General features: G+C 44.4%; 1 protein-coding gene across 1 annotated transcript; it reads right to left on the bottom strand.

Moving 5' to 3' along the window:
* Positions 1–1,256: 1,256 nt before the first annotated feature.
* TMBIM6 (transmembrane BAX inhibitor motif containing 6) lies at positions 1,257–24,644 on the bottom strand. Its single transcript, NM_001252399.1, is given in 10 exon segments — positions 1,257–3,311; positions 4,549–4,624; positions 5,626–5,726; positions 6,030–6,109; positions 6,497–6,594; positions 6,704–6,752; positions 8,059–8,179; positions 10,980–11,088; positions 11,693–11,780; positions 24,606–24,644. Coding segments are annotated over 9 exon segments (714 nt in total). The 5' UTR covers positions 11,749–11,780; positions 24,606–24,644; the 3' UTR covers positions 1,257–3,287.
* Positions 24,645–25,537: the final 893 nt, after the last annotated feature.

Here is a 25,537-nt window from a genome sequence, read left to right as displayed (position 1 = left end):
TCAGACCACCACACCTTTCCTTCCCCACTCAGCCGGCTGGAGCCCTGACCAGGATGACGAGGATGTCACCGGCCAGGAGGTGCTAACACAACAGAACGGAGCCTACGCAGAGCAACCCTGAACAGGAGCTCTGGAGACAGTGTGCTAGGGTTTTCTGGACACAGATTTGCCACCGCCTGCTGGCATGACCTCAGAAGTTACAGACTGGATGTAGTGATTACATCACCCTCTCAGGCTACAGGGAGTATGAAACAAAACACGGAAAGCACCTTGCAGTGCCTGATTTGTTGTAAGTGCTAAGCTGTGCCTGGTAGATGAAGACCACACACCCCCAAACAGAAGGGCTTTAGTCTCTAAGACTGGACTTTTTCAAAGCCACCACAAGAGAAAAGGTTAAGAGCTTAAGGCACACTTTCCAGGTCGGGGAAAGTGGCTGATGTTAGCCGGGAAGGAGCTATGTGGAATCCAAGAGTTCTACTGGGAGCAACCCGGACCAGTCAGGCTAACAGTCAAATCCTAAGAGGGAGCGCTGCATCCACAGTGAACACGGCAGCCAGAGGGCTGCCCAAATGGAGTAACTGCATTGTAATGCAAACTGGTTTCAATCTTATAAACTCTAAACAAGCAGTTTTGATTTTTCACTGATGATTTTTATCACCTAGAATAGAGCCTGGCCACAGTGGGTGACCAAAACCACTTGCAGAATGAGTAGATTATGATGCCTTTCCCATTACGCATTCCCAAATTTCAAAGCTGGGCTATCCACTGGAACCAATGGTGCAGGATGGTGCAGGCCACCAAGGGCCTGAAGGCCGGGGCAGGGGAAGACAGGAAGAGGCCTGGGCTCTATCACAACGAAGAAATCCCCAACATTCGTGGCAAACTGGCTTCAGGGTGGGAGTCCTGGTTTCTTTCTGTTCACCAGTCTAGGTCTAGATCAGAAATTCAGTCCTGGGACACCTGGGTGGTTCAGGGCTTGAGCCTTCAGCTCAGGTTGTGATCCTGGGGTCCTGGGATCGAGTCCTACATCAGGCTCTCTGCATGGGGCCTGCTTCTCCCTCTGCCTATGTCTCTGCCTTTCTCTGTCTCTCACGAATAAAATTAAAAAACAAACAAACTCAATCTTGTTCTACTCCCATGTCCCACTTAGCAACTCACACAGTACCCAAGCCCATGTTCAGCTGCGGCCTCAAATTATTTTTTATTTTCATTTTTATTTTTTTGCGGCCTCAAATTTAACACACACTTACACCAAGAAAGGTTAAGGTATTTTCTTTATTTTTTACAAATTAAGACTATGTAGATTTCATATATTTCTGAATCAAAAACACCTTTGTCTTCACAGTATGAGTTAGAGAATGCAGCCTGAGCTGAAAACCAAGGAACTAGAAAAGAAAGTGATAATTACAGTGATTACTGTATTAAAAACCTGTTAGGCATTTTCTTTAAAAGTCGTTTTTTTTTTTTTTTTTTTTTTTAATCTTGTCATTCTTGGCACTGTTTCTAAAGAAAAACTCCTTTATCCCAAGCAAAAAAGCACAAGAGGTGGAGTTTGGCTTCAAGAGATGTAACTCAGATTCTCAGGCCTTGCAGAGAATCAGCAAATTTATGGAGAGTGCTATTGGGCGTTTAATGGGAAGAAGTCCCTTTATTAAGTTCTCAAGCCAGAGGCTAGAGGCGGCAGCTAGGTCAGAGGGCAACATCCTCTGCAGAAGAAAGCCATCGGGGCAGCACGCCACTCCAGGAATACACACACCCCGGGAACAAATTGCTTCACAGGCCAGCACAGTGATACGGTGTGCTGCAAACCAGTAGCCACTGGGTCAAACTGGGTGCTGCCTGTGAACAAGGAGAGCCGAAAATGGTAGCCTACTGGCAATGAGCTTTGAGGGCTCAGTGCCCCTTACACTGAAGACTTGAATAGCCAGAGCTGCAGCTGCTCTCGAGGCTGCCTGCCCTTCTGTGCCAGAGGACTGTGGATCAGAGAACACTGATCCCCGTTAGTATGGGCCTCCCCGCACTCACAGCCACAAAGCTGCGGGAATCACAGGTCTTGCAGGTTTGGTCACCTGGTCCCTGGCTGGAAGGCTACAGATTTCTGGAACAGGTGAACAGACCAAAAAACTAAAATGCACCTGTAAAATGAACATTAATCTACCACCCCAAATCTCTGGCCTGACACTACTGGCATCCAGGCTGGAGAAGGGAGAAGGCAGGAATGCACCAAACTGTTATGAATGCTGCCTCCCAAGTCACCACAACCCAGGTTTGCTGATCTGAACAAAGAACCAGTCAGTTAGCAGCGATTTTCTGCCCCACTGCCCCAACAGGTCCTTATCTAGATAGGTTTGTCAGGCAGGATTAGTTTACAATTACCCCCAGGCTCACTCAGTCCCCTTCTCTAACCTTCCTCTCCTGGGATCTTCAGTCAAAGCCACATGGGGGAGGCCACTCAACAACTAAGGTGATATAAAAAAAAAAAAAAAAAAAACTAAAGATGGGAAGTTTGGGAATTCTACGCTCTATCTGGCCACACATAACCAGCCTTTTCATAAAGTCCTGACAAGAATCAGTCTTTCCTTCATGCTGAAATCCTCCCTCCCCACAGATGGAAAACCAGCAGATTCCCTGAGGGTCAGACCAGGAACAGGGAATGGGAACATGTAAATCTACATTCCTTTTGGGATAGCAAGACAGAAAGCTGTGTTTGCCAGACCAGCAGCGGCTTGGGCAGCTCAGAGGAAGCAAAGCATCCACCAGAAGAGGCTCTTCATTTTCTTTGTAGGGGTTGACAGAAGCTCAGATGTAATGAGCCTGAGTGACAACAGGACCATCAATCTCCTCTCCGATGGAAAACTCACTGTCTAGTCCCACAGGAACTGTGCACAAACCAAACGACGCTGAGGGAAGAAGAGCCGAAGTGGCTCGACCAAACAGTTCATGTGCACCTGGTGAGGCTCGGGTGGAAAGTGGACTCCTGGAGTTTGCTCTGCTGTGGGTCCCACTCCTCGTCACGGTGACTGGCTGCCTGAGCAGAGGAAGAGGCTAGGGATGGGGTGCTCAGAAAAGGGAGTGGGGAAGAACCCCAGGAATACGAAGCCAAACTCCAAACTATATTCTGCTAATCAGTTTTTTGATCAAAAAATTCAAAATAGAGAAAACCACAAAGTACAAAAGCTTTTCTGATGCTTTTCATTATCACAGAACACACCACCTGCAATGTGTGCGAAGAGGAAATGAGGGGTGGAAGGAGAGGTCAAAATGGGAAAAAGGCTGGATGGTCAATTTCACTTCTTCTCTTTCTTCTTGTCCTAGAAATGGAGAAAAATTGCCTAATTAATTTTTGGCATCTGACATTCAAGCTAAAACTTTTGAGTCAGCCAACAGTGGCTGCCTTTGTTTAGGGACTGGAAGAGATGAGGATGATAAAAAGGAAGGAGAAATACTCCCTCAGCAGGGTATGAACTGAATGTTGACCCTGTTCCACTGGTGTTCCCTTGAGTTGTTGACAGACCTGACGAGAATAAAGGTTAAGCAGCAGTTCCTACTTCCACCCCAAGAGTACCCAGCTGGGTCACCTGACCACTCTTGGCTCACTCATCACCACCACAGCTCAAATCCCAACCACTGAAGGCTGTATCCACCCTAAAATAACTACACAAGAGGCCAAGACCAACTTTCCATTAGTCCGAGAAGCATAAATCTTGAGCACAAACCAACACCCAGAAATAATCTAGCCCCAATGAAGTCTTCATTCAATCCTAGGTGGAAGCCCAGTATATTAAACAGGAGCAAGTTGAGTTGCTTTGGCTGAGTCTAGTCTAGTCCTGGCACAGATAAGACAGAGCCACCAATCCCACCTACTCACCTGCTTCCTCCTCCTCCTCCTCCTCCTCCTCCTCCACCACCACCACCACCACCACCACCACCACCACCACCCACCCCACCCTTCCGTCTCTTGTGCCCTACACTAAGATAAGAAAAACCTCGTGGTTTCATTTGTTCCCCTCCTGCTGGAGTAGACTGTTTACACTAACCACATACAGAATGCTTCTCTAGAAACAAGACTAACAAACGAATAAAACCGGTCTACTTCTGACACGTGTTTATAAAAGCTAATATTAAATCCCATAGAATATCTTTCCCTGAGTCATAACTATTTTTACAGCCTTTAAATTCATATAGTAGGCTGTTTCTTGCTGCCACTTAAACCCCTTTCTCTTTTGATACTAATCTCTATTTTACTTTTAAGTAATTTCTATACCCAATGTGGGGCTTAAACTCACAACCCTGAGGTCAAAACTCACATGGTCCACCAACTGAGCTAGCCAAGGCTGGCCCTTGGGTTGTTTTTTTTTTTTTTTTTTGGTTTGTTATTAAGGATTTTTTTCCCTTGTTCCTTGGCCTAAAGACTTCTGGTTTACCTCTTACTCAGCGGCCTTACAGTTAGCCTGGACCTATACAGTGTGTCAGTTTTCAAATTTGAAGTTTACACAGATGTTGAGTTCAGGTGCCATTCTCTCATCTTCAAGGAGTAGATGGACTAACCTTCTCATTCATAGCCAGGATCATCATGAGTTTTCTGAAGAGGGTAACGAAATCTAAGAAGAGGTCAACGCAGTGCCTGAAACAGAAGAACCAGATTACCAGTTGGCATTTCCCACCTTCCTTTATCTACAGCCTATAGAGAGACAAGAGCATAAAAACCCCATGCCCACTCATAAGTGAGCTTCACCAACACCGTACCACCAACTAAGTAAAACTCTGGTGCCTGAGAGCCTTCTCAAAGCAACAAAGCCATACAGCAGAGGGAAAAGAAAACTGGGCTTTAGACCGCAGGGGCCTGCATCTGAACCTCGGACCACCATCAATTAGTTAAGAGACTCTAAGAATTATACATCTTTTTTTTTTTTTTTTTTTTAATTTTTATTTATTCATGATAGGCACACAGTGAGAGAGAGAAAGGCAGAGACACAGGCAGAGGGAGAAGCAAGCTCCATGCACCGGGAGCCCGACGTGGGATTCGATCCCGGATCTCCAGGATCGCGCCCCGGGCCAAAGGCAGGCGCCAAACCGCTGCGCCACCCAGGGATCCCCGAATTATACATCTTTTTAAAGTTGTATATTACAAAAACTGTGTATCTTCTCATCATTCAAGGTTTAAAAAATATAAAAATATAGAGTAAAAAGGGAGACAGACCTTTCTCCTATGCCTAGAAATAACCCCTATTAAAAGGATAATTAAATGCATATTAGTTCAATTTTTTTTAAAGATTTATTTATTCATGAGACAGAGGGGGGTGGGGGGGAGAGGTGCAGAGATACAGGCAGAGTATGCAGGGAGCCTGATGTGGGACTCAATCCTGGGTCTCCAGGATCATGCCCTGGGCTGAAGGTGGCGCTAAACTGCTGAGCCACCTGGGCTGCCCTATTAGTTGAATTTTTAAAAGAGCTGGTGTCTCGGGAATTGAGGGAGACCCTGCCCTTTCCCAAACCATAGGTACCCTACCCTACCATGTACGCTCCTGAAGGTGGGTCACTTAAGTTGGCCAGTGCCACCTGGTCCACTCTTTACCCTACCGACGGCGACTGAAAGGGAGACATTAAAGACCAGTTTTCACTCACCAGATATAATCCTTATCTCCATTTTCAGCCTTTTCAATAATGAGTTGAGTATCAAAAAGGACAAAGCCACACATGACCACCAGCCCCACATACAGGTTTGCCTAAGAAAAGAAGAATGAAAGAAAGGAGGTCACCAGGCAGCAGATGCCACAGAGGGAAAAACCAGCTGTGCCTCTTTTTGGCTCTTGGCCATTTGAAAGTACAAAAAATGCTAACCCTACTGACATTAACATTCTCGGGCACGGAAGCTACAATAAAGACCACATTACTTCCCTTGGTACAATTCCGCACTGCCCAACAAAAGTGAGCATTCTAAAGGATTTTTGGTCTACCTTGCTTTAGGGTGAAGCAAGAACAAGAAGTGCAAGGAGATGGCTGCTGAAAAGTTATATGCAAAGTCTCACCTGGAAAAGCCAAATGGATCCAAAGAAAAGGTTCCCCAGGGAAGATAAGAGCATCAGACTCATGGCTGACATCAAGACACCTGTAAGAATGACAAAAAGCCATCCTAAGAAAAGCCAAAGCAAAGTAAGGCAACCCGAAAAAGCCTTTCCTTACTTTCCCTCCCAAATTAAGTCTTCGATTTTCTTAAGATTTTATTTCTTCATGAGAGAGAGAGAGAGAGAGAGGGAGAGAGAGGCAGAGACAAGGCAGAGGGAGAAGCAGGCTCCACGCAGGGAGCCCGACGTGCGACTCGATCCCGGGTCTCCAGGATCACACCCTGGGCTGAAGGTGGCGCTAAATCGCTGAGCCACCCTGGCTGCCCTAAGTCTTTCAATTTCAACCCAACAAGCACAAGAAGCTGGAAGATAGGAAGAGTTCCAGTGAGAATTCTGGCTAAAGCAGAGGCTGTTTTCCAATCCACACTTACCTCCCAGAAAGAGGTAGCTCCGGCGCCTGGCATAGAGGGCACTCAGGGTGAAGCAGGTAAAGATCATTGCTGTGCCCATGAAGGCAGTGGGAAGAATGCTGTAAGAGGAAAAAGATCATTAGACTGAGGGCTAAAGGTCTGCAAACCTCTGTTTAGGAGGCATATTCTCAATAATAAAAAGACCTAAGATGCTACTAAAATACTTACCTGGGGTTGATGGCAATGCACAGCTCCAGAGCAGGGCCCAGGCCAACTCCTAGAAAACAAAGGCCCCAAAACATGCTATTACCATTAATTCCTGAAGAGGAACCTTGTCCAAAAGCTGACCATCAAAAGCACAGGCATGCCCACATGTTCCTAAAAAAAAACTAAAACACGTGTACTAAAAAAAAAAAAAAAAAAAATGTGTACTAAAAATAATGAACTCTCTCTCTCCTCTATCCTCCTTGTTTTCTAGAGAACATATACTTGACTGAATTATTTTATTTACACAAAGAGCTACAAAACTGTTCTCTTAGCAGAAAATCAGAGATGACCCCAGATGAATACACATTAGGAAAAAGGAAGTGGGCATGTCATACATTTTTGAGCGAAGTTCTAAGGCTGCAATACTCTGAGGAGGAGTGATGTGAGACATAACAGGGCCCAGATAAGGAAATTAGGATAGAAGGTCCAAGAGCAAAGCAGGGCCTTGCGGCCAGCAACCTATAGTCCTGCAGGACTGACTCCCTTTGTAGAAAAGGCCAGACTGGTTCTGCAGGTGGACACCTGCCAACAGGAGAGTGCCGGGGCCACCTGCTGCAGCCCCAACATTTCCTCACTCTTGCTACTCTCCCTCCTTATGGTAATTCCACACCTTAATGCCTTCAAAAGCAAGCCTTCTCTATGTTAAAAATCTTAAATCTCTAAATCCCTTCCTTTCTACTTCAACACTACTTAAGATTAGATAGACTCAAAACAAGTTGTACTAAGTCAAATGCTTCTCTGCCAAGTATTTTTACTATGTAGCTCGAGTCCTCTTTCCCTTAATGATAATTCTACAAGAGTTATGTTTTTAATTCTTTTCTTGAGAATCAGCAAAGTGCTCTGTTGGATGGATCTCAATGTATGGCTTTAATTAACTGTCTGCAAAGTTCAGAATAAACAGTCGTAGGAATGATTGTTGCCAGTGTGAGTCAAGTTAGAGTTTCAAGCCTAGTGTAGTCCCACTTCGACCATTAACAAGTTATGCTACCTAAGCTCTTGAATCTCATTCATTCAGACACACAAATGTTTACTTTTGGATACAAAAGTAGAAGTCACACACACACACACACACACAAAAAAAAAAAGTAGAAGTCACAGTCCCTAATCATAAAGAGCTTATCCTCTGGATGGGAAAGCAAGATGTACTTCTACGAAATAACGCAATACAAGGAAGAATACACTCAAATACAAGATTGAATGGTACAGTGCATCAGTTGGAGTGAATCAGAATACATACAAATCTGAGGCCTTAGTCTAAAGTTATACTAGATTTAGGACCACCCTCCCACCCCAAATTAGCCCAATTCCTAACATACCTGTAAGGAAAGCAAATCCAGCAAGAAGTCCCAGTCTTTTTTGCTCAGTTTCATGGCTATGAGGTGTTGCCATCAGCCAAATCATCAACCCCAGGGAGCCCAAGGCAGAGAGCAGGCCAGCCTGTCAGAACCAGAGTGAATAATGAAATGCTTCAAAGTATCAAATTTATTCGGCAGGACATCTTACTGGGATCAAATATTCATATGAACTTCCTAATATTTCCTTCTAGCCTGGAGGCAGTGGAGAAGGCAGAGGGGCCTTGCAGGACAGGGCTAGGACCGTGGAGGATCCTAGAGGCTCTTCTGACCAGGTAGTCCATCAGCCACAGCTACCCCAGTCAAACTAGGAGTCTTGCCCAAGAAAAAGATGAATCAAAATGACAAGTGCTTGAAGCACATTCCAATCTGCAGGACAAGTATAAATGATCCCTTTAAAACATGCACACGCAAATATTTATCTCCAAATAGCGAAAAAAGACTAAAAGGGTGCTACAGACTGAATGTTTACATCCTCCCCCAAATTCATGTTTAAATTAGGTCATGAGGGTGGAGCCTTCATTAGTGCCCTTATAACAGAGATTCCAGGATCCCTGGGTGGCGCAGCGGTTTGGCGCCTGCCTTTGGCCCAGGGCGCGGTCCTGGAGACCCGGGATCGAATCCCACGTCGGGCTCCCGGTGCATGGAGCCTGCTTCTCCCTCTGCCTGTGTCTCTGCTTCTCTCTCTCTCTCACTGTGTGCCTATCATAAATAAATAAAAGTTTAAAAAAAATAAAATAAAATAAAAAAATAACAGAGATTCCAGAGTGCTCCTTTGCCCCTTCTGTCATGTGAAGACACAGCAAGAAGATGGTCATTTATTTACACAGGAAGCAGGCCCTCACCACACAACATTATCTGCTGGTGCCATGATCCTGGACTTCCGGCCTCTCAAACTGTGAGAAACGTTTATTATTTGAGCTACTCAGTCTATGGCATTCTGTTAGAGCAGCTGGAATGGATGGAGACAGAGAGTAAGAACCAAAATGTTAAGTTACGTGTGGGGTGTTTTTATTTCGTCCTCATCACCAGTCTGTTTTCCAAATTCTCTACAATGAACACGCATTATTTTTATAAGAAGAAAAAAATTCTTAAAAAAAGGGTAAAGCTAATACAATTAGGGAAGAAAATCATTAAGGATATATACAGACACTGAAGTTCCTTCCTTCCTTCCTTTAAAGGTATAGCTGATTCTAGTTATGCTCTGTAACTATTCACTGTGAATAATGAATTAAGGAATACTGAACAACTGCTCCTGAGAAAAATGAAGGGTTAGATTCTCATATACCTCTGGTTACATTTTCTTCAACTGAACAATACATGTTTTATGCATGTTTATGTTTAAGGACACTTTATTCGATATATATTGTTGGCTCATTAACATTGAACTCATAGCCAGCAACACTGTAACTCATGCCTGAACAAAGTTTACCTAACAGACGTATTTTCTCCATAAGACACATCACAGTCTTAGTGTACCTTTTTTTTTTTTTTTTTTTGCACTTAGGAACACTAAACAGCACTCTAGCACTATGCTTGGGGTCCATTTTAAACACCGGACATCATCACCAAAATCACAAAAATGCAAAAAATGTGGCATTACACAGACCATGAAAAGGACCCTTGCTTATAGTATAAGAGCTTGAAGTAGGGCAGCATGGTACCCTGTTTGACCCCAGGTGAAACGTACTGCTGTGCACAACTCAAATTTTTTCATTCTGCTTCAGACTGCAAATGTCTGCAAAAGCACCATGAATACTGATTTTAGGGTTACAAATACATTTTAGCAAATAAGTAAATTCATAAATACAGAATCCACGAATAATGAGGATAACTGTATTTTACTTTATTATAATTACTTAAAAAAAAAAAAACCCACAATCAAAAACCAAAATGGTCACTCTTGCTTCGAGGGTGGAGTATGTTGTAGTCTAAACTGCAATGATCAAAGTCTTATCCTCTGAGTATCTGGAGTAATTTTTCTTTTTTAAAGATTTTATTTATTTATTCATGAGAATACACAAAGAAAAGAGAGAGAAGCAGAGACACAACACAGGCAGAGGGAGAAGCAGGCTCCATGCAGGGAGCCCGATGTGGGACTCGATCCTGGGTCTCCAGGATCACACCCTGGGCTGCAGGCAGCGCTAAACCGCTGAGCCACCGGGACTGCCCTGGAGTAATTTTTCATGTAACCTCTGTCAGGAGATGCCTGAGCATAGGGACAATTCTCAGTAGTTGCCAGTGTCAACACAGATACACACACACCCCAACACCCCCCCTCCCCCGTACTTATACTAAAAAGGACACTTGGAAAGGACAAGTCTTGGTTAGTGAGAACTTCAATTCCTACTGACCAAATCCAAGGTCTCTTTCAACACAGGAAAGTGAGTTCAGTATTTTCATTCAACCATGCATATATAAGTACATCAGAGAATAAAACAGATCAAATCCTTGAAGGTCTCACCCCGCCTTTCCTGACAATCATACCATCAGTGTTTTGTATCTAAGAACCCCATAGTCACAAGCAAAACAGAAGAAGAATGGAGGAAAAGATAAAAAGGTTACTGCACAAACCCCAGCAAACATGCCATGCCGCAACTCAGCAGGTTGGGGTCTTACACGGCAGCTATACACCATTCAGTGTATAGCTGAATTCAGTGTCCAGGCTTAGACACAGTTTTCAGTACCTTGAGAGGGCAAAGCTGCCAGAATATTTAAATGGCTCTGCCTGTCCTTAGTTGGGTAACTAACTAAGCTGGTTCTGACTGAGTTCAGATCACAAACTATAGAAAAGGATTAAGGAGGGGTACAGGCTAATACACCCTGCTGAGTTGCTTTCTACCTACAGCAATCTGTGCCATAGCAACTAGGAGAAATGCTCTTACCTGAAGGAAATGAGTGACCACATGGACATAGGCCCCTGCAGCTGCCACGAACATACAGAGAGCAAAACTGGCATAGACCTTCTTCAGGTGCTGCTGTGTAGAGGGGGTTCTGGGAAAGAACGTTAGTAACAGTCATTATTCTAGGATCAATTTCATTTCTAAGCTAACAATCATTTCCCACTCTTCTTCCCAGGGAATATGTATATTTAAAATAGTAATAATAATAATAATGATGATGATGATGATGATGATGTTGTTTTGTAAATAGATTAACTGGGGACGCCTGGGTGGCTCAGAGGCTGAGTGTCTGCCTTCGGCTCAGGGCATGATCCCGGGTCTCGGGATCGAGTCCCGCATCGGGCTCCCTGCATGGAGTGTGCTTTTCCCTCTGCCTGTGTCCCTATGTCTCTGCCTCTCGTGAATAAAATAAAATAAATAAAATAAAATAAAATAAGATTAACTCAGAATCTTAAATGCTGAGAAGGAGCCAAAGGTCCCAAATTATGAACAAACAGTACTCAAACTAAAATAACTAAGTGGTTTTTCAGTGACAACACAGCAGCCTTTAGAATCTGGGTGTTTTTATCATATCCTCTGGATTCTAGCAAAGTTAATATGCTAATTTATACATACAAAAGTTAATAAGCTAGGAAAAGAAACAAGATAGGAAAGGAAATGCAGTGAGAAACTACAGTCAAGATTGAAACACTTACATGTGGGAAAATTTTAAGAGTGCATCAAAGTTGATCTTCCGATCAAATATGTTCATGATGCCAGAGTTTGTGGGACACAGCCTCCACTCTGTAGAATCAAGGATAAAAAGAAAAAAGGTTATTTTACAGATAGAAGGACATACATAATAACACAAATCACTTTTTCATGAAAAATAGCAACATACAAGTTTGGAAAAATTAAAGTTATCTAAAATCCCACCGTCTTAGTACAGTCATTTTCACTTTTACATATTTCCTTCTAGGATACATTTGCAATCATATTCAACCATTTTAAAGGAGACAGGAAATGAAGCCATCTTGTCTTCCCTAAACTATTTTGTTACTACATTCGATTTCTATTCTTTCAGAAGGTAATCTGGCCCCTTTAATAGTTTCTCTCTTTGAAAAATTAACAGTTAGCAATCTAGTTCAAGGGACCCAATCACTGGAACATAAAGCAATTTTATTTTTATTTTATATTTTTGAGGGTGGCAGGGGCAGAGGAAGAAGGAGAGAGAGAATCTTAAGCAGGCTCCACGCTGGGCCTCCACCCTGAGATCAGGGTCATGACCTGGGCCAAAATCAAGACTCAAACACTTAACCAACTGAGTCACCTAGGCACCCCTGGAACATAAAACAGTTTTATGTCACGGTTTCAAGATGCAAGAGAATTCTCTCAGCAAAGGCAAAGAACCTCAAAGAGGGAGGGAGGAAGAAAAGGAGGAGCTGGGCCTGGTACTGGGGCCTGAATTTGCTTTATCCCCTCTCTATATAGCAGTATAGAGAAACTTTAAAATATTTCTTTCCCAACCATGCAAGCACAATGCCTCTTTATCCCTAAATACTTGTGTGTACATCCTGAAAACAATGATCAAAACCAGGAAATTAACAATGACACAATACTATTATTTGATCTACAGATACTCAGATCTTGCCAACTGTCCCAATATGTCACAGAAAGGACATTTTCAATGAACTGTACCCAAACTACATGCCATTAACACCATCAAGTAAGGTTCTTAAATTATGTTCCCTCCTCTATGTCACATGCAATCCTAAATACACACATTCAATCTGTGGAGCTAAAAAAAAAAAAAACAAAATCTAATCAAGAATTTTCATCTTCCTAAATATAAATCTTCCATAATCATCTAGATTCTTATTAGAGCCATAATGCCTATTCATTTCAAACTGACCAAAAACCAGGGAGGAGGGGGCTGTATTAAAATACACAGGTAAGTAGTTTGAAAGACAAGCCAACTAGTCACACCTATTCTAGTCAGCACCTAGCACAATACTCAGCAAAATTAATCTGGGCAATAAAAGTTACAACCTGACTCCTGAGAAATCCTGGGCCAGTGGAAAGATGTCATTCTTCTAGTTCACACACATCACTACCATTTGTGAGGCTTGCTCTCTCACTAATGAAACAATTATAATGGCAGCTTGTTCAACTCTCTCGTCACTTCTCACCAACATCCCTACTCACCTCAATCTGTCAGTTCTGTTCTTAAGGATGGATACTGTGAGAAGCTGCAGAACCTACTAAAGCTGCTGCCCACACTTGTAAATCACGGGGCTCTGGGCCCTCTTGATCTAGATGGTGCAATTATTGCAGGCTGTTGCAGGGCCAACGACAGCCATTCACAACCATGATGAACACAGCCTCCAGAGAGCACACTTACAGGATGCCAGAATCCAGCACCTGGAAAGTGTCTTTGTTTAAGGCTTCCATTAACACCCTTAATGACATCCCTAGATAGAACGTGCAACAGTTCTGAAGCAACCTTCAGAGCCAAGTTTCTCAGTATTCACAACAACAACGCTAAAGTACCTCTTGCTTCCAATTTCAAGAGTTAAAAAAGGGAAGACGGGGTGGTAAATGGGCCTTCCAGTGTAAATCCTTAAATACCCAGGGGATTATTAGTCAGAAAGGGGCAACTCCCTGTAACCAGACCCCACTGAGTAGCAACAGTGGGAGCGAATGGTGGTAGAAACTCCTCTTTTCCAGTTTGCTCTTTGACATTTCCCAGGGGGTACTGACTGCCTCTTACAACTGCTGATGGAAAAACCAAAACTAGCAAAGGTTGCTGAGGACAGGAAGGAAGTAACAAGCGGGAATTTCTCCATGATTTACAAGTGCCTTGTGGTTTAAAATAATTTTAAAATAAGTCAAATAAAACCAGTTTTTAAACACCACTACTTATTCTAAATTTAAGTGAGATATGTAATTCCCAAATTTTCTAGATGCAAAGGCACACGACAATTTTATTTTGAGAGAATGACAGCACACACAGGTGGAAGTGGGGATAGGGAGAGGGGGCCAGATGGAGAGAAAGAATCTTAAGCAGGCTCCACGCTCAGAGCAGAGCCTGATGCAGGGCTCAATCCCACAACCCTGAGATCATGACCTGAGATGAAATCAAGAGTCAGATGCTTAACTGACTGAGCCTCTCAGGCTCCCCAAGGTACACAGCAATTTTAGAATAGCGTTGTAGCGAAAAAACACAAATAAAGAATACATTTAATAAATGACATGATGGGGCAGCCCGGGTGGCTCAGCGGTTTAGCGCCGCCTTGAGTCCAGGGCGTGATCCTGGAGTCCCAGGATGGAGTCCCATGATGGGCTCCCTGCATGGAACTTGCTTCTCTCTCTCTCAGCCTCTCTCTCTCTCTCTCTCTCTCATGAATAAATAAAATCTTAAAAAAAAAAAAGACATGATGTATATATGACATAATTTATTTCAGAACTGTTAAAACATGAGGGGGGAAAAAAACCATGAGGTGGGAAAAGTCAGATCTTGGAATCAAGGAAATACGAAGTTTGCTGTTGTCTGTTTGGAACAGACAGACCTGGGAGTGGGGGCAATGGGGTAAGTGGGTGGTGGGACAGTAAGGAAGGCACGTGATGTAATGAGCCCTGCGTATTATATAAGACCGATGAATCACGGTCCTCTACCTCTGAAACAAGTAATACATTATAGGTTAATTAATTGAATTTAAATTAAAACAATCACCTTATTAGCATAACAAATAGAAAGAAGTCATGTCCAGATAAGTAGAGTAAAAACGGTTCTTACAAGTTTTGTCAGATGGATTAAACCAACCAAATTTCTATCTTAGCTTCAATGACTTTTACTCAGAAGCTGCAGAGAAAACGTATCTACATTTCGATGGTCAATGTGCAAAAGTCAGCTGAACAAGATTCAGTTACATTCATAACTCAAAAATAGCTCCCAGTGCACTTGGGTGGCTCAGTCAGTTGAGTATTCCAATCATAATTTTGGCTCAGGTCCTGATCTCAGGGTCATGAGATCCAGGGCCAGGCCTGAACTCAGCAGGGAATCTGCTTGAGATTCTATTCCTTTGCCCCTCCCCCCATACCCACTCTCTCATATAAATATATCTTTAAAAAATAGCAGCTCCGCACCAGAAGTATTTTTGGTCCCAGGGAACAGTTAGCACCTAACAGAGCTTAAAGTATTCAAAAACTTAACCAAGTACCTCAGCTAACATTTCAAAGGGACCCACAGTTAAATAAGTCTTTGCTTTCAAAAAACATTAAAATAAGTTAAATGCTATGTATATTTTACCAAAATAAAGGGAAAAAGTATATTACAAATTACTCAAAAATTATTCAATACAGTAGTTCCTCTAACACCCATCAGCCCATCATGAAATCCATACCCAGCACTGGTCTTTCTCACCCTGGACATCAACTCACACAAAAATCTAGAAATTGCATCCTCTTCCCCATCCCCTAGTTCTTTTTTTAATTTTATTTTATTTTTAAGATTTATTTATTTATTTATTTATTCATGAGAGAGAGAGAGAGAGAGAGAGAGAGGCAGAGACACAGGCAGAGGGAGAAGCAGGCTCCATGCCAAGAGCCCGACGTGGGGCTCGATCCCGGAACTCCAGGATCGCGCCTTGGGCCAAAGGCAGGTGCCAAACCGCTGAGCCACCCAGGGATCCCCCCCATCCCCTAGTTCTATACTCAAATGTAAAACAGGGAGGTGGAATGATTTATTCAAAATACAATGTGGGGGATCCCTGGGTGGCTCAGCAGTTTGGCACCTGCCTTTGGCCCAGGGCGAGATCCTGGAGTCCCAGGATCCAGTCCCGTGTTGGGCTTCTGGCATGGAGCCTGCTTCTCCCTCTGCCTAGGTCTCTGCCCCTCTCTCTCTCTCTATGTCTATCATGAATAAATAAATCTTAAAAAAAAAATACAATATGGACAGTGCCTCCTAGACTCATGAGATATTTGTCTACGTCACATTTAAGAAGTATATGTTCAGGGATCCCTAGGTGGCGCAGCGGTTTGGCGCCTGCCTTTGGCCTAGGGCGCGATCCTGGAGACCCAGGATCGAATCCCACATCGGGCTCCCGGTGCATGGAGCCTGCTTCTCCCTCTGCCTGTGTCTCTGCCTCTCTCTCTCTCTCTCTCTCTCTGTGACTATCATAAATAAATAAAATTTAAAAAAAAAAAAAAAAAAAAAGAAGTATATGTTCAGATGTTAATTATAATCAAATTCCTTTAATTTTGTTCAGAGCTTCATTTAATGCCTTCATCCTTAGGAGAGCAGGAATATCAAACTTGTTAGAATTTGCCAGTGTCAAAAAAAAAAAAAAGAATTTGCCAGTGTCTGTCACACAGATACTGCTAAAGTTTTGTTGGAAGTATCAGCATTCTGTGGTTCCTCTGGACAGCCTCTTTTGCCACGGCCACCCCAAAACAACAAAACTTACTGCATTGCTTTACTAAGAAATAAAAAAATTCAGTAAACACACGGTTTTGAGTTAGTATTCCTGAGGCCTGTTTTTGCTTGGGGAGGGAAGGGTACGGGGGAGGCAGAAGACAGATATTCTCATCAACTAACAACTATGTCTTATGTCTTTTTAAATCTCTCTCTCTTTTAAAAGATTTTATTTATTTATTCATGAGAGGCACAGAGAGAGAGGCAGAGACACAGGAAGAGGGAGAAGCAGGCTCCATGCAGGGAGCTCGATATGGGACTCGATCCCAAGACTCTGGGATCACACCCTGGGCCGAAGGCAGGCGCTAAACCACTGAGCAACCCAGGAACCACCCCCCCCCCCTCTTTTGTTAAATCTTTTTTTTTTTTTTTTTTTTTCATTTATGATAGTCAGAGAGAGAGAGAGAGGCGCAGAGACATAGGCAGAGGGAGAAGCAGGCTCCATGCACCAGGAGCCCGACATAGGATTCGATCCCGGGTCTCCAGGATCGCGCCCTGGGCCAAAGGCAGGCGCTAAACCGCTGCACCACCCAGGCATCCCTGTTAAATCTCTTATACTAGGTATCTTCCTTACCCTTGTCCTAAAATGAATTATCGGGGCACCTGGGTGATTCAGTGGTTGAGCGTCTGCGGCTCAGGTCGTGATCCCAGGGTCCTGGGATTGAGTCCTACATTGGGCTCTCAGCCACGGAGCCTGCTTCTCCCTCTCTGCCTCTCTCTCTGTGTCTCTCATGAATAAATAAATAAACTATTTATTTTTTTAATTTATTATTTTTTTATTTATGATAGTCACACAGAGAGAGAGAGAGAGGCAGAGACATAGGCAGAGGGAGAAGCAGGCTCCGTGCACCGGGAGCCCGACGTGGGATTCGATCCCGGGTCTCCAGGATTGCACCCTGGGCCAAAGGCAGGCGCCAAACCGCTGCGCCACCCAGGGATCCCCAATAAATAAACTCTTTAAAAAATAAAATGAATAATTATCATCAAAGGCCAAGTCCTGAAAATAAGAAAAATAAAATTATCTACAATCTTACTTCAATACCTATTAAGTAGTCTATATGAAACACAGCCAAGTGACCAAAAACTATGCAAAACAGAAGAAAAAAAAAGAAACAACCAAATTTTAAAAATAATAATTTTAAAAAATTTTAAATCCTTGCCTTTGAGAGATAAAAGCCTGCTGACTACTGGGCAGAAGCCTGCCTTGAAATATGTAATTTTTAAAAATATTTTATTTAAATTCATTTTGCCAACATATAGTATAATATCCAGTGATCATTTCATCATAGGCCCTCCTTAATGCCTGTCACCCAGTTACACCATCCCCCTACCCACCTCCCCTTCTACAACCCTTTGTTTCTTTCCCAGGGTTAGGAGTCTCTCATGAGTTAGGAGTCTCTCATGGTTTGTCTTCCTCTCTAACGTTTTCCCACTCAGCTTCGCTCCTTTCCCTTATGGTCCCTTTCACTATTTCTTATATTCCACATATGAGTAAAACCATATGATAATTTTTCTCCATATGACTCATTTCACTCTGATGTATACAATTCAACAACATAAAACCAGAAAGTCAGGGGTGCCTGAGTGGTTCAGTCAGAACAGCAACCAACTTCATCTGAGGGTCCTGAGTTCAAGCCCACACTGAGTGTGGAGCCTACTTAAAAAAATATATATGTATATTTTAATATAGTAAGTTAAAGAAACATTCTTTACATTTAAACATTTAGTTTGTGGGATCCCTGGGTGGCGCAGCGGTTTGGCGCCTGCCTTTGGCCCAGGGCACGATCCTGGAGACCCGGGATCGAATCCCACGTCGGGCTCCCGGTGCATGGAGCCTGCTTCTCCCTCTGCCTGTGTCTCTGCCTCTCTCTCTGTGACTATCATAAATAAATAAAAAAAAAAATTTAAACATTTAGTTTGTGAATTACATAGTTCCCCATTCCTGTTGTTAATTTGACCATTCTGAGTCTCCTTCCCACATATCCAGAAGGGATCAATTGATACTTTTTTTTTTTTTTTAAGATTTTTTGGGGATCCCTGGGTGGCGCAGCGGTTTAGCGCCTGCCTTTGGCCCAGGGCGCGATCCTGGAGACCCTGGATCGAATCCCACGTCGGGCTCCGGTGCATGGAGCCTGCGTCTCCCTCTGCCTGTGTCTCTGCCTCTCTCTCTCTCTCCCTCCCTCTCTGTCGATCATGAATAAATAAATAAAAATATTAAAAAAAAAAAAAGATTTTATTTACTCATGATAGACATGGAGAGAGAGAGACAGAGACAGAGACATAGGCAGAGGGAGAAGCAGGTGCCATCCCAGGAGCTCTACGTGGGACTTGATCCCAGGACTCCAGGATCATGCCCTGGGCCAAAGGCAGGCGCTAAACCGCTGAGCCACCCAGGGTTTCCGGATCAACTGATAATTAAGAAAAACCCCACGTGGTTAAAAAGCTGAGGAGGTGGGCAGCAGAATTGTATTTTTTTTTTTCCAGCAGTTCTTCTTACTGAATAGCTTTCATATTCTGTAAAACCAATCTAGAACAGTGGTTAACAGTTTGGCTTGCTGCACTTGAATCCTAGCTGATATTTCCTTAGCTGTGTGATACGCAGTAAGTTTCTGGCATTTGAACCTCATTGTGCTTTAGTTTGACTTGTCTATAGTAATATATAATATTCTCTATTTCACAGGGTTGAGGATTATATGAGATAATACAAGTAAAGTGCTGAGAATAGTGCTTCATACAGGGGTGCCTGGGTGGCTCAGCCAGTTAAGCATCTGACTCTTGATTTCAGCTAGAGTCATGATCTCAGTGCCGTGCGATTGAGCCCTGTATCAGGCTCTGCGCCAGGTGTGGATCCTGCTTAAGACTCTCTCTTTCTGGGCAGCCCCAGTGGCGCAGCGGTTTAGCACCGCCTGCAGCCTGGGGTGTGATCCTGGAGACCTGGGATCGAGTCCTACGTCGGGCTTCTTGTATGGAGCCTGCTTCTCCCTCTGCCTGTGTCTCTGCCCCCCACCCCTCTCTATGAATAAATAAAATCTTAAAAAAAAAAAATTCTTTCTCCCTTTCCCTCTGCCCCTCTTCCTCCTACCTACTCTCTCTTGCATACATGCTCTTTAAAAAAAGAAAAGAATATGCTTCATTCATAGAACCCGCTCCATATGTTAATCATTGTTGTTACCAGTGTAAACACTCATTACTCTCATGTCTTCAGTCCATTATTTTCCCCTGGTTTTAGAAAACATTTATTACAGGTCTAATTTACATGTGTCCTATAAATTAATTTTTTAAAATATTATTCAACCATTAACTTATAGCTAACTGTGTATCCTGAAGACTTACTATTTACCCAAGTGAATAAGATTAAATAGGGGGGAGAAGGAAGAGTTTAAGAAATTTATAAACTGGAATTTAAAGGAATATGATAAATCTTACTACTGTCTAAAATTACTTTTGTTGAAATGGCATGCCTCTCCTTGGGCACATTTACACTGGAACTCCTGTCCCACAGGGCCACAAGGTGTTTTGAGACAGCCTAATAACCTCTAAGTGATAATCCGATGTGGTAAAGAATTTGATGAAGTAAATGGTCATTAGCTTGATGCTTTCCTTGCTAACCCTAGGAGACAGGTCAGTTTGGTTTCTGGAAATCCAAAGAACTGTTGTGACAGGGCTAGGCCCTGATGGTCCTAGATTTTAGCCCTAGATGTTCCAGCCCCTCCCTTAACTTGGGCCCAAATTCCTGGCTAGCTCGTTAGCTAACACTGGATCCGTCTCTCTAGGGTGCTGCCTGAGAACGAAGCCAGGAACTGGAGATGGAATGCCTACTGTCTTCTAAAAATGTTTTGTATTGAACTTTGACACTACTGAACCTCTTTCTGTAACCACAAGTGTTTTGACAGACTGAATCATAAGGAGGCCCCAATGTCTTAAATACATACCCATCTTCCAGTGTAAATCAGTAATCCCTCCCCCAAAACAACATATTTTTAGCTTAAATGAGATGAGAGCAGGCACAGATAAGGACAAACAGCACACCCATTCAACTCTCATCCTGGAAGCTCTTTTGAAGTGTTTTGGATTCCAGTTCACTGTGACAGAACCTCTCTCACCCATTTGGCTGGAAGCACCTCGGGTGTAAGCAGAGCTTGCATCTGATTCGACTTTCGATTTCCCACATTTAAGCACAACCAAGAGACCCGAGAGTGAATGCAGACCCCACTGTCTAAACAGGAGTTTTGTGTGTTTTTTAACTTTATTTTTTATTATTTATGAGAAACACACAGAGAGCGAGAAAGGCAGAGACACAGACAGAGGGAGAAGCAGGCTCCACGCAGGGAGCCCAACGCTGGACACCATCCCGGGTCTCCAGGCTCCAGGATCACGCCCTGGGCTGAAGGTGGTGCTAAACTGCTGAGCCACCTGGGCTGCCCCACAGGAGTGTTTTCAATCTCAAATCAACGCTCCCCAGCTGACTTAAAGGGGAACCTACTATGAGGAGTAACTCGAGTGGCCCTAAAAGCCAATCTCTAGTCTTTTTCTCCTTGGTTTGAACAAGTTAGAAACTTGGCAGGGCGGGGGGGGGGGGGGGGGGGGGGTGCCTGGGTGGCTCAGGTCCTGGGATCAAGCCAACATTAGAGACTGCTCAGCAGGGAGTCTGCTTCTCCCTTTCTCTCAAATAAATAATCTTTTAAAAGGGAGGGGGAGGCTTGGGTGGCTCAATCAGTTAAGCATCCGCCTTCAGTTCAGGTCATAATCCCAGGGTCCTGGGATCTAGCCTCACATTAGGCTCCCTGCTCAGTGGGGAGTGGCTTCTCTCAGCTGCTCCCCCTGCTTGTGCTGGCTCGCTCTCTCGCTCAAATAAATAGAATCTTAAAAAAAAAAAAAAGAAAAGAAAAAAAAAAAAACCCTGGAGGAACAAAACTGGGTAAGGTGGAAGACACTTCTAACAGATTTCTACAGTCAAGTCAAAGTAGCAAAGGAAAATCTAGCAGATAGACCATCATCAAGAGAATATTCAGTATTTTCCCAGAAGACACTAATACCCTTGGGTAGTTTATGAAATGAAGTGAAACTTCAGGTCAGCAGAAGTACCTTCTATAATACCACTGACTACATTTATATAAAATTTTACAACTTTTAAAAAGGCAAACTTTTTTTTTTTAAAGGCAGCCTAATAGTGACATTAACACTGGCTTTGGAGTCACGAATCCTGCCATATTCTACTACATAACTTTGGAAAACCATTTTACCTAAGGTCATCTAGGCTTCCTTATCTGTAAGATAAGGATAATTAAATAACACCTGCTCTACCACGTTTATTGAATGCCAATAAAAAAATCCTTGTGACATAGATTAAAAAGTACAGTGCAAGGGAACGTAGTCAGTGATACAGTAATAGTGCTGTATGGTGAGACGGTAGCTATATTTTCAGTGAGCACAGCATAATGTACATATAGACTTTTATTTTTTAAAATATTTTATTTATTTATTCATGAGAGGCAGAGACACAGGCAGAGGGAGAAGCAGGCTCCATGCAGAGAGCCCGCTGCGGAACTTGATTCCAGGACTCCAGGATCACGCCCTGAACCAAAGGCAGGGGCTAAACCGCTGAGCCACCCAGGAATCCCCCATATAGACTTTTAAATCCTTATGTTGTACATCTGAAAAGTAATGAAACATTGTGTGCCAACTATACTTCAAAAAAAAAAAAAAGGTAGAAAGGCTCTGTGTAAGTACTAAATGAATACTAGTACTGACTTGACCAACACCATAAAGTTAAATAGTAGAGTCATTATGACCTCTAATGCCTGAGGCTCTTCCCACAGGAGAAAAGTAAGTTTTCTTTAAGACAGCTCCAGTCATAGGTCAAGAAAAATTTTAAAAATATTAACACACGCTTATTCCTACTACGCTTTTCTGGATTTTCAGCACTTCTACCATAAGCATGAACTATATGCATAACCAGGAAAAAAAAATAGAAATACTGACTAAATATCTGGATTAATTTTACCTTTTCCATTCTTAGAAGAGTAAGACTTCAGTCATAGCAATAGTGGGGAAGGGATGAAAGAAGGTTTACTAAGCCATGTTTCCACAACAAGATGAATAACAGAAGGAAACTCTGAATACAAATCAGAGTGTTTCTCAAGGATTTAACCACTTTGTCCCTATTGGAGGAAAAGTAGAGAATCTAGGTATCAACTTTTTTATTTTTATTTTTTAAGATTTTATTTACTTACTCATGAGAGGCACAGAGAGAGCAGCAGAGACACAGGCAGAGGGAGAAGCAGGCTCCATGAAGGGAGCCTAACGTGGGACTCAATCCCAGGTCTCCAAGATCAGGCCCTGGGCTGAAGGCGGCGCTAAACCGCTGAGCCACCCGGGCTGCCCTAGGTATCAACACATTCTTGAAGCCACAACAAAAAATATCAAAGAGAAACCACCAAAGACAGTAAGCCTAATAGTTACAGAAATAAGTGTATTTGCAGAAGCCTTAAGAATTTGGTTATGCAATGTGAATAATCTTTCTCGAACTGAATTCTTAAATTACACGTTCAACCAAAAGATAAACTAAAACTAAGTAAACAAAGAGAAACCACCAATGACAGTAAGCCTAATCATTACAGAAATAGGGATCCCTGGGTGGCGCAGCGGTTTGGCGCCTGCCTTTGGCCCAGGGCGTGATCCTGGAGACCCGGGATCGAATCCCACGTCGGGCTCCCGGTGCATGGAGCCTGCTTCTCGCTCTGCCTCTCTCTCTCTCTCTCTCTCTCTGTGACTATCATGAATAAATAAATAAAATCTTTAAAAAAAAAAAAAAAAAAAAAAAAAAAAAAAAAAAAAAAAAAATCATTACAGAAATAAGTGTATTTGAAGAAGACTTAAGAATTTGGTTATGCAATGTGAATAATCTTTCTCGAACTGAATTCTTAAATTACACGTTCAGCTAAAAGATAAACTAAAACTAAGTATCAATAAATAACCAGAAAAACCTATTCGCCATTAACTTTTAACTTTAAAATCTTTGTTTCAGGCACAGTCAGCTCTTCTGAGTTACACATTCACAAATTAACCATTGCTAGAACAGTCTCAAGTTCAGAGAGATCTTTGCTATTGTTTGGTCACCGAAAGGCTGATTAGGGGTAGGCAATGCAGTCTGGACTGGCACGGAGAATTAATTCCACGCTTAATAAACTTGCAAAAATACCAAAGCCTACTTACTACCACAGCTCCAGCAAGTAGGTACAAGGTCAAAAACAAAACAAAAACCACCTAACGACGCCTTTCCTGAGCGGACTTTGAGAAAGACGCCCACAAGGCTCGGGCCCAAGCAAAGTCAAGGCCATCTCACCTGTCCAAAGGTAACCAATCAGACCAGAACGGGGCTGTTCTGTGCAGCTGGAAAGCCAGAAAGGATCTTCTCACTTCTCGCCTCTGCTTGCGGCTTCCAAGTAACTAAGGAGCCTCGCGGGTGTCACAGAGGACTGTGACATCACCCGCCTGGCCGTGACAGGGCAGCCTGGCTGACCGGGCCCTTTCTCGAGTCCTGGCCCTGGCTGCTCACCCAGAAGGGGCCCAGCCAGAGAGCCCACAGCAGGGCCGCGAGCGAGCAGGCAGGTGAAGGAAGGGTGACCGCAACCCCGTGAGGTTTCGCTTTCATTAGCCTCGGAAGGAAGGGGTGGGGGATGCGGCCTGAATTCACCTAGTCGAGTGGGCCGAAAGGCCCCTGCGCCTGCTGTCGGCGGGGGGGTGGGGCGGTGGGGAGAAAGCACGCAGAGTGGAAGGAAGGAAGGAAGGAAGGAAGGAAGGAAGGAAGGAACGAACGAACGAACGAACGAACGAAGACTAACAAGGACCCCTCGCGAGCACCCGCGCTCAGAACCGGAGCCTGGACGCCCCCCGAAACCCAGCCGACGCGCCCCAGCCCCTCCCCCGCTACGGCACGGCCGCGCATGCGCAGGACTAGTTCCGGGGCTTCACCCCACCCCACCCCCCGCGCAGCTTTCCCGAGTCCCGTCGCGGAACAGGGCCCCATTCCCGGAAGCCGCAGTCCGTCCGAACCCCGAAACCATTCCCACTCTTGCTCAGACAAGAATTGCCCACCCCGCTTCCGCTTCTCATCCCCAGCTTACGCGGTCCCCGCTTCAGACATACGTTCTTACCCGCCTCTCAGGAACCCACACAGGCCTCCTACCACCGGATGCGCTTCTGACTCTCCCAGGGTCCGCTCCAGCCTCTTCACCCGAGCGTCAGCCCCTCAAGGGTAGCCCCGCCCCCGCGTTCCGCCTACGGCCCGTCCTCATTGGCCGCCGGCCGCACCTCTGCCTTCCCATTGGCTTTGCGTGCGTAAACAACGGCTGCTTACTTCAGAGCCATTCGCTAATGCCCTTGTCCATCAAGACTCCGGCCGCCCAGCGGCGGCGTCGCACAAAGTCCCGCCTCTTCCCCGTAGCTCGGTAGGCCCGCGGTGTAAAGCCGCCCCTAGTGGAGACCGAGGCGAGGAGCCGCCCCGCCCCAGCCGCCCGGCTGGTCCCCGGGCCCCGCGTCCGGGGATTCTGGTTTCACGCTTCTCGTGGAGTGTTAAAGGGGGAAGGAGATTCAGATAATACGTGAAAGGGGCTCCATAGGGGCCGAGCTACCTCCAGGGCCCTCCTGACGGCTCCGAGGCTCGCCCGGGAACGCAGGGGGACGTGGCCGCAGGCCTCCAGCCGCAGCCCAGGGGGCGGCCCTAGGGCCGCGTGCGGGGCCGCCGGGCTTCCAGGACCACCTTGCGGGCTTGCGGGAGCTGGGCGGCAGCTTCACAGTCACTTGGCCCGGGGCAGCGGGGAGAACGGGAGGGGGCCTGGCCGGGCCGCCCCGGGCAGCCGCGGGCGGAACCAAACAGGGAGGTCAGGGGCTGGAGCTCCTCGAGGGTTTGCCCGGGCAAGAAGCACCACCCCTGGGGGAGCTTATGGTACGGAGTTGTGAAGCCCATAAAAAATGTTCCTGCACTCTCCGTGTTTTAAATTCCTCTTTTCTTTCTTTCTTTTTTTTTTTTTTTAAGATTTTATTTATTTCAGAGGGAGGGTGAGCGAGACCGCACAAGCAGGGGGGA

The sequence above is a fragment of the Canis lupus genome, chromosome 27, assembly GCF_011100685.1.
Source record: "Canis lupus familiaris isolate Mischka breed German Shepherd chromosome 27, alternate assembly UU_Cfam_GSD_1.0, whole genome shotgun sequence".
In the NCBI taxonomy this organism is placed as follows: domain Eukaryota; kingdom Metazoa; phylum Chordata; class Mammalia; order Carnivora; family Canidae; genus Canis; species Canis lupus.
The sequence above is the reverse complement of the archived record's forward strand: the minus strand, read 5'-3'. Positions and strand labels throughout refer to the sequence as shown.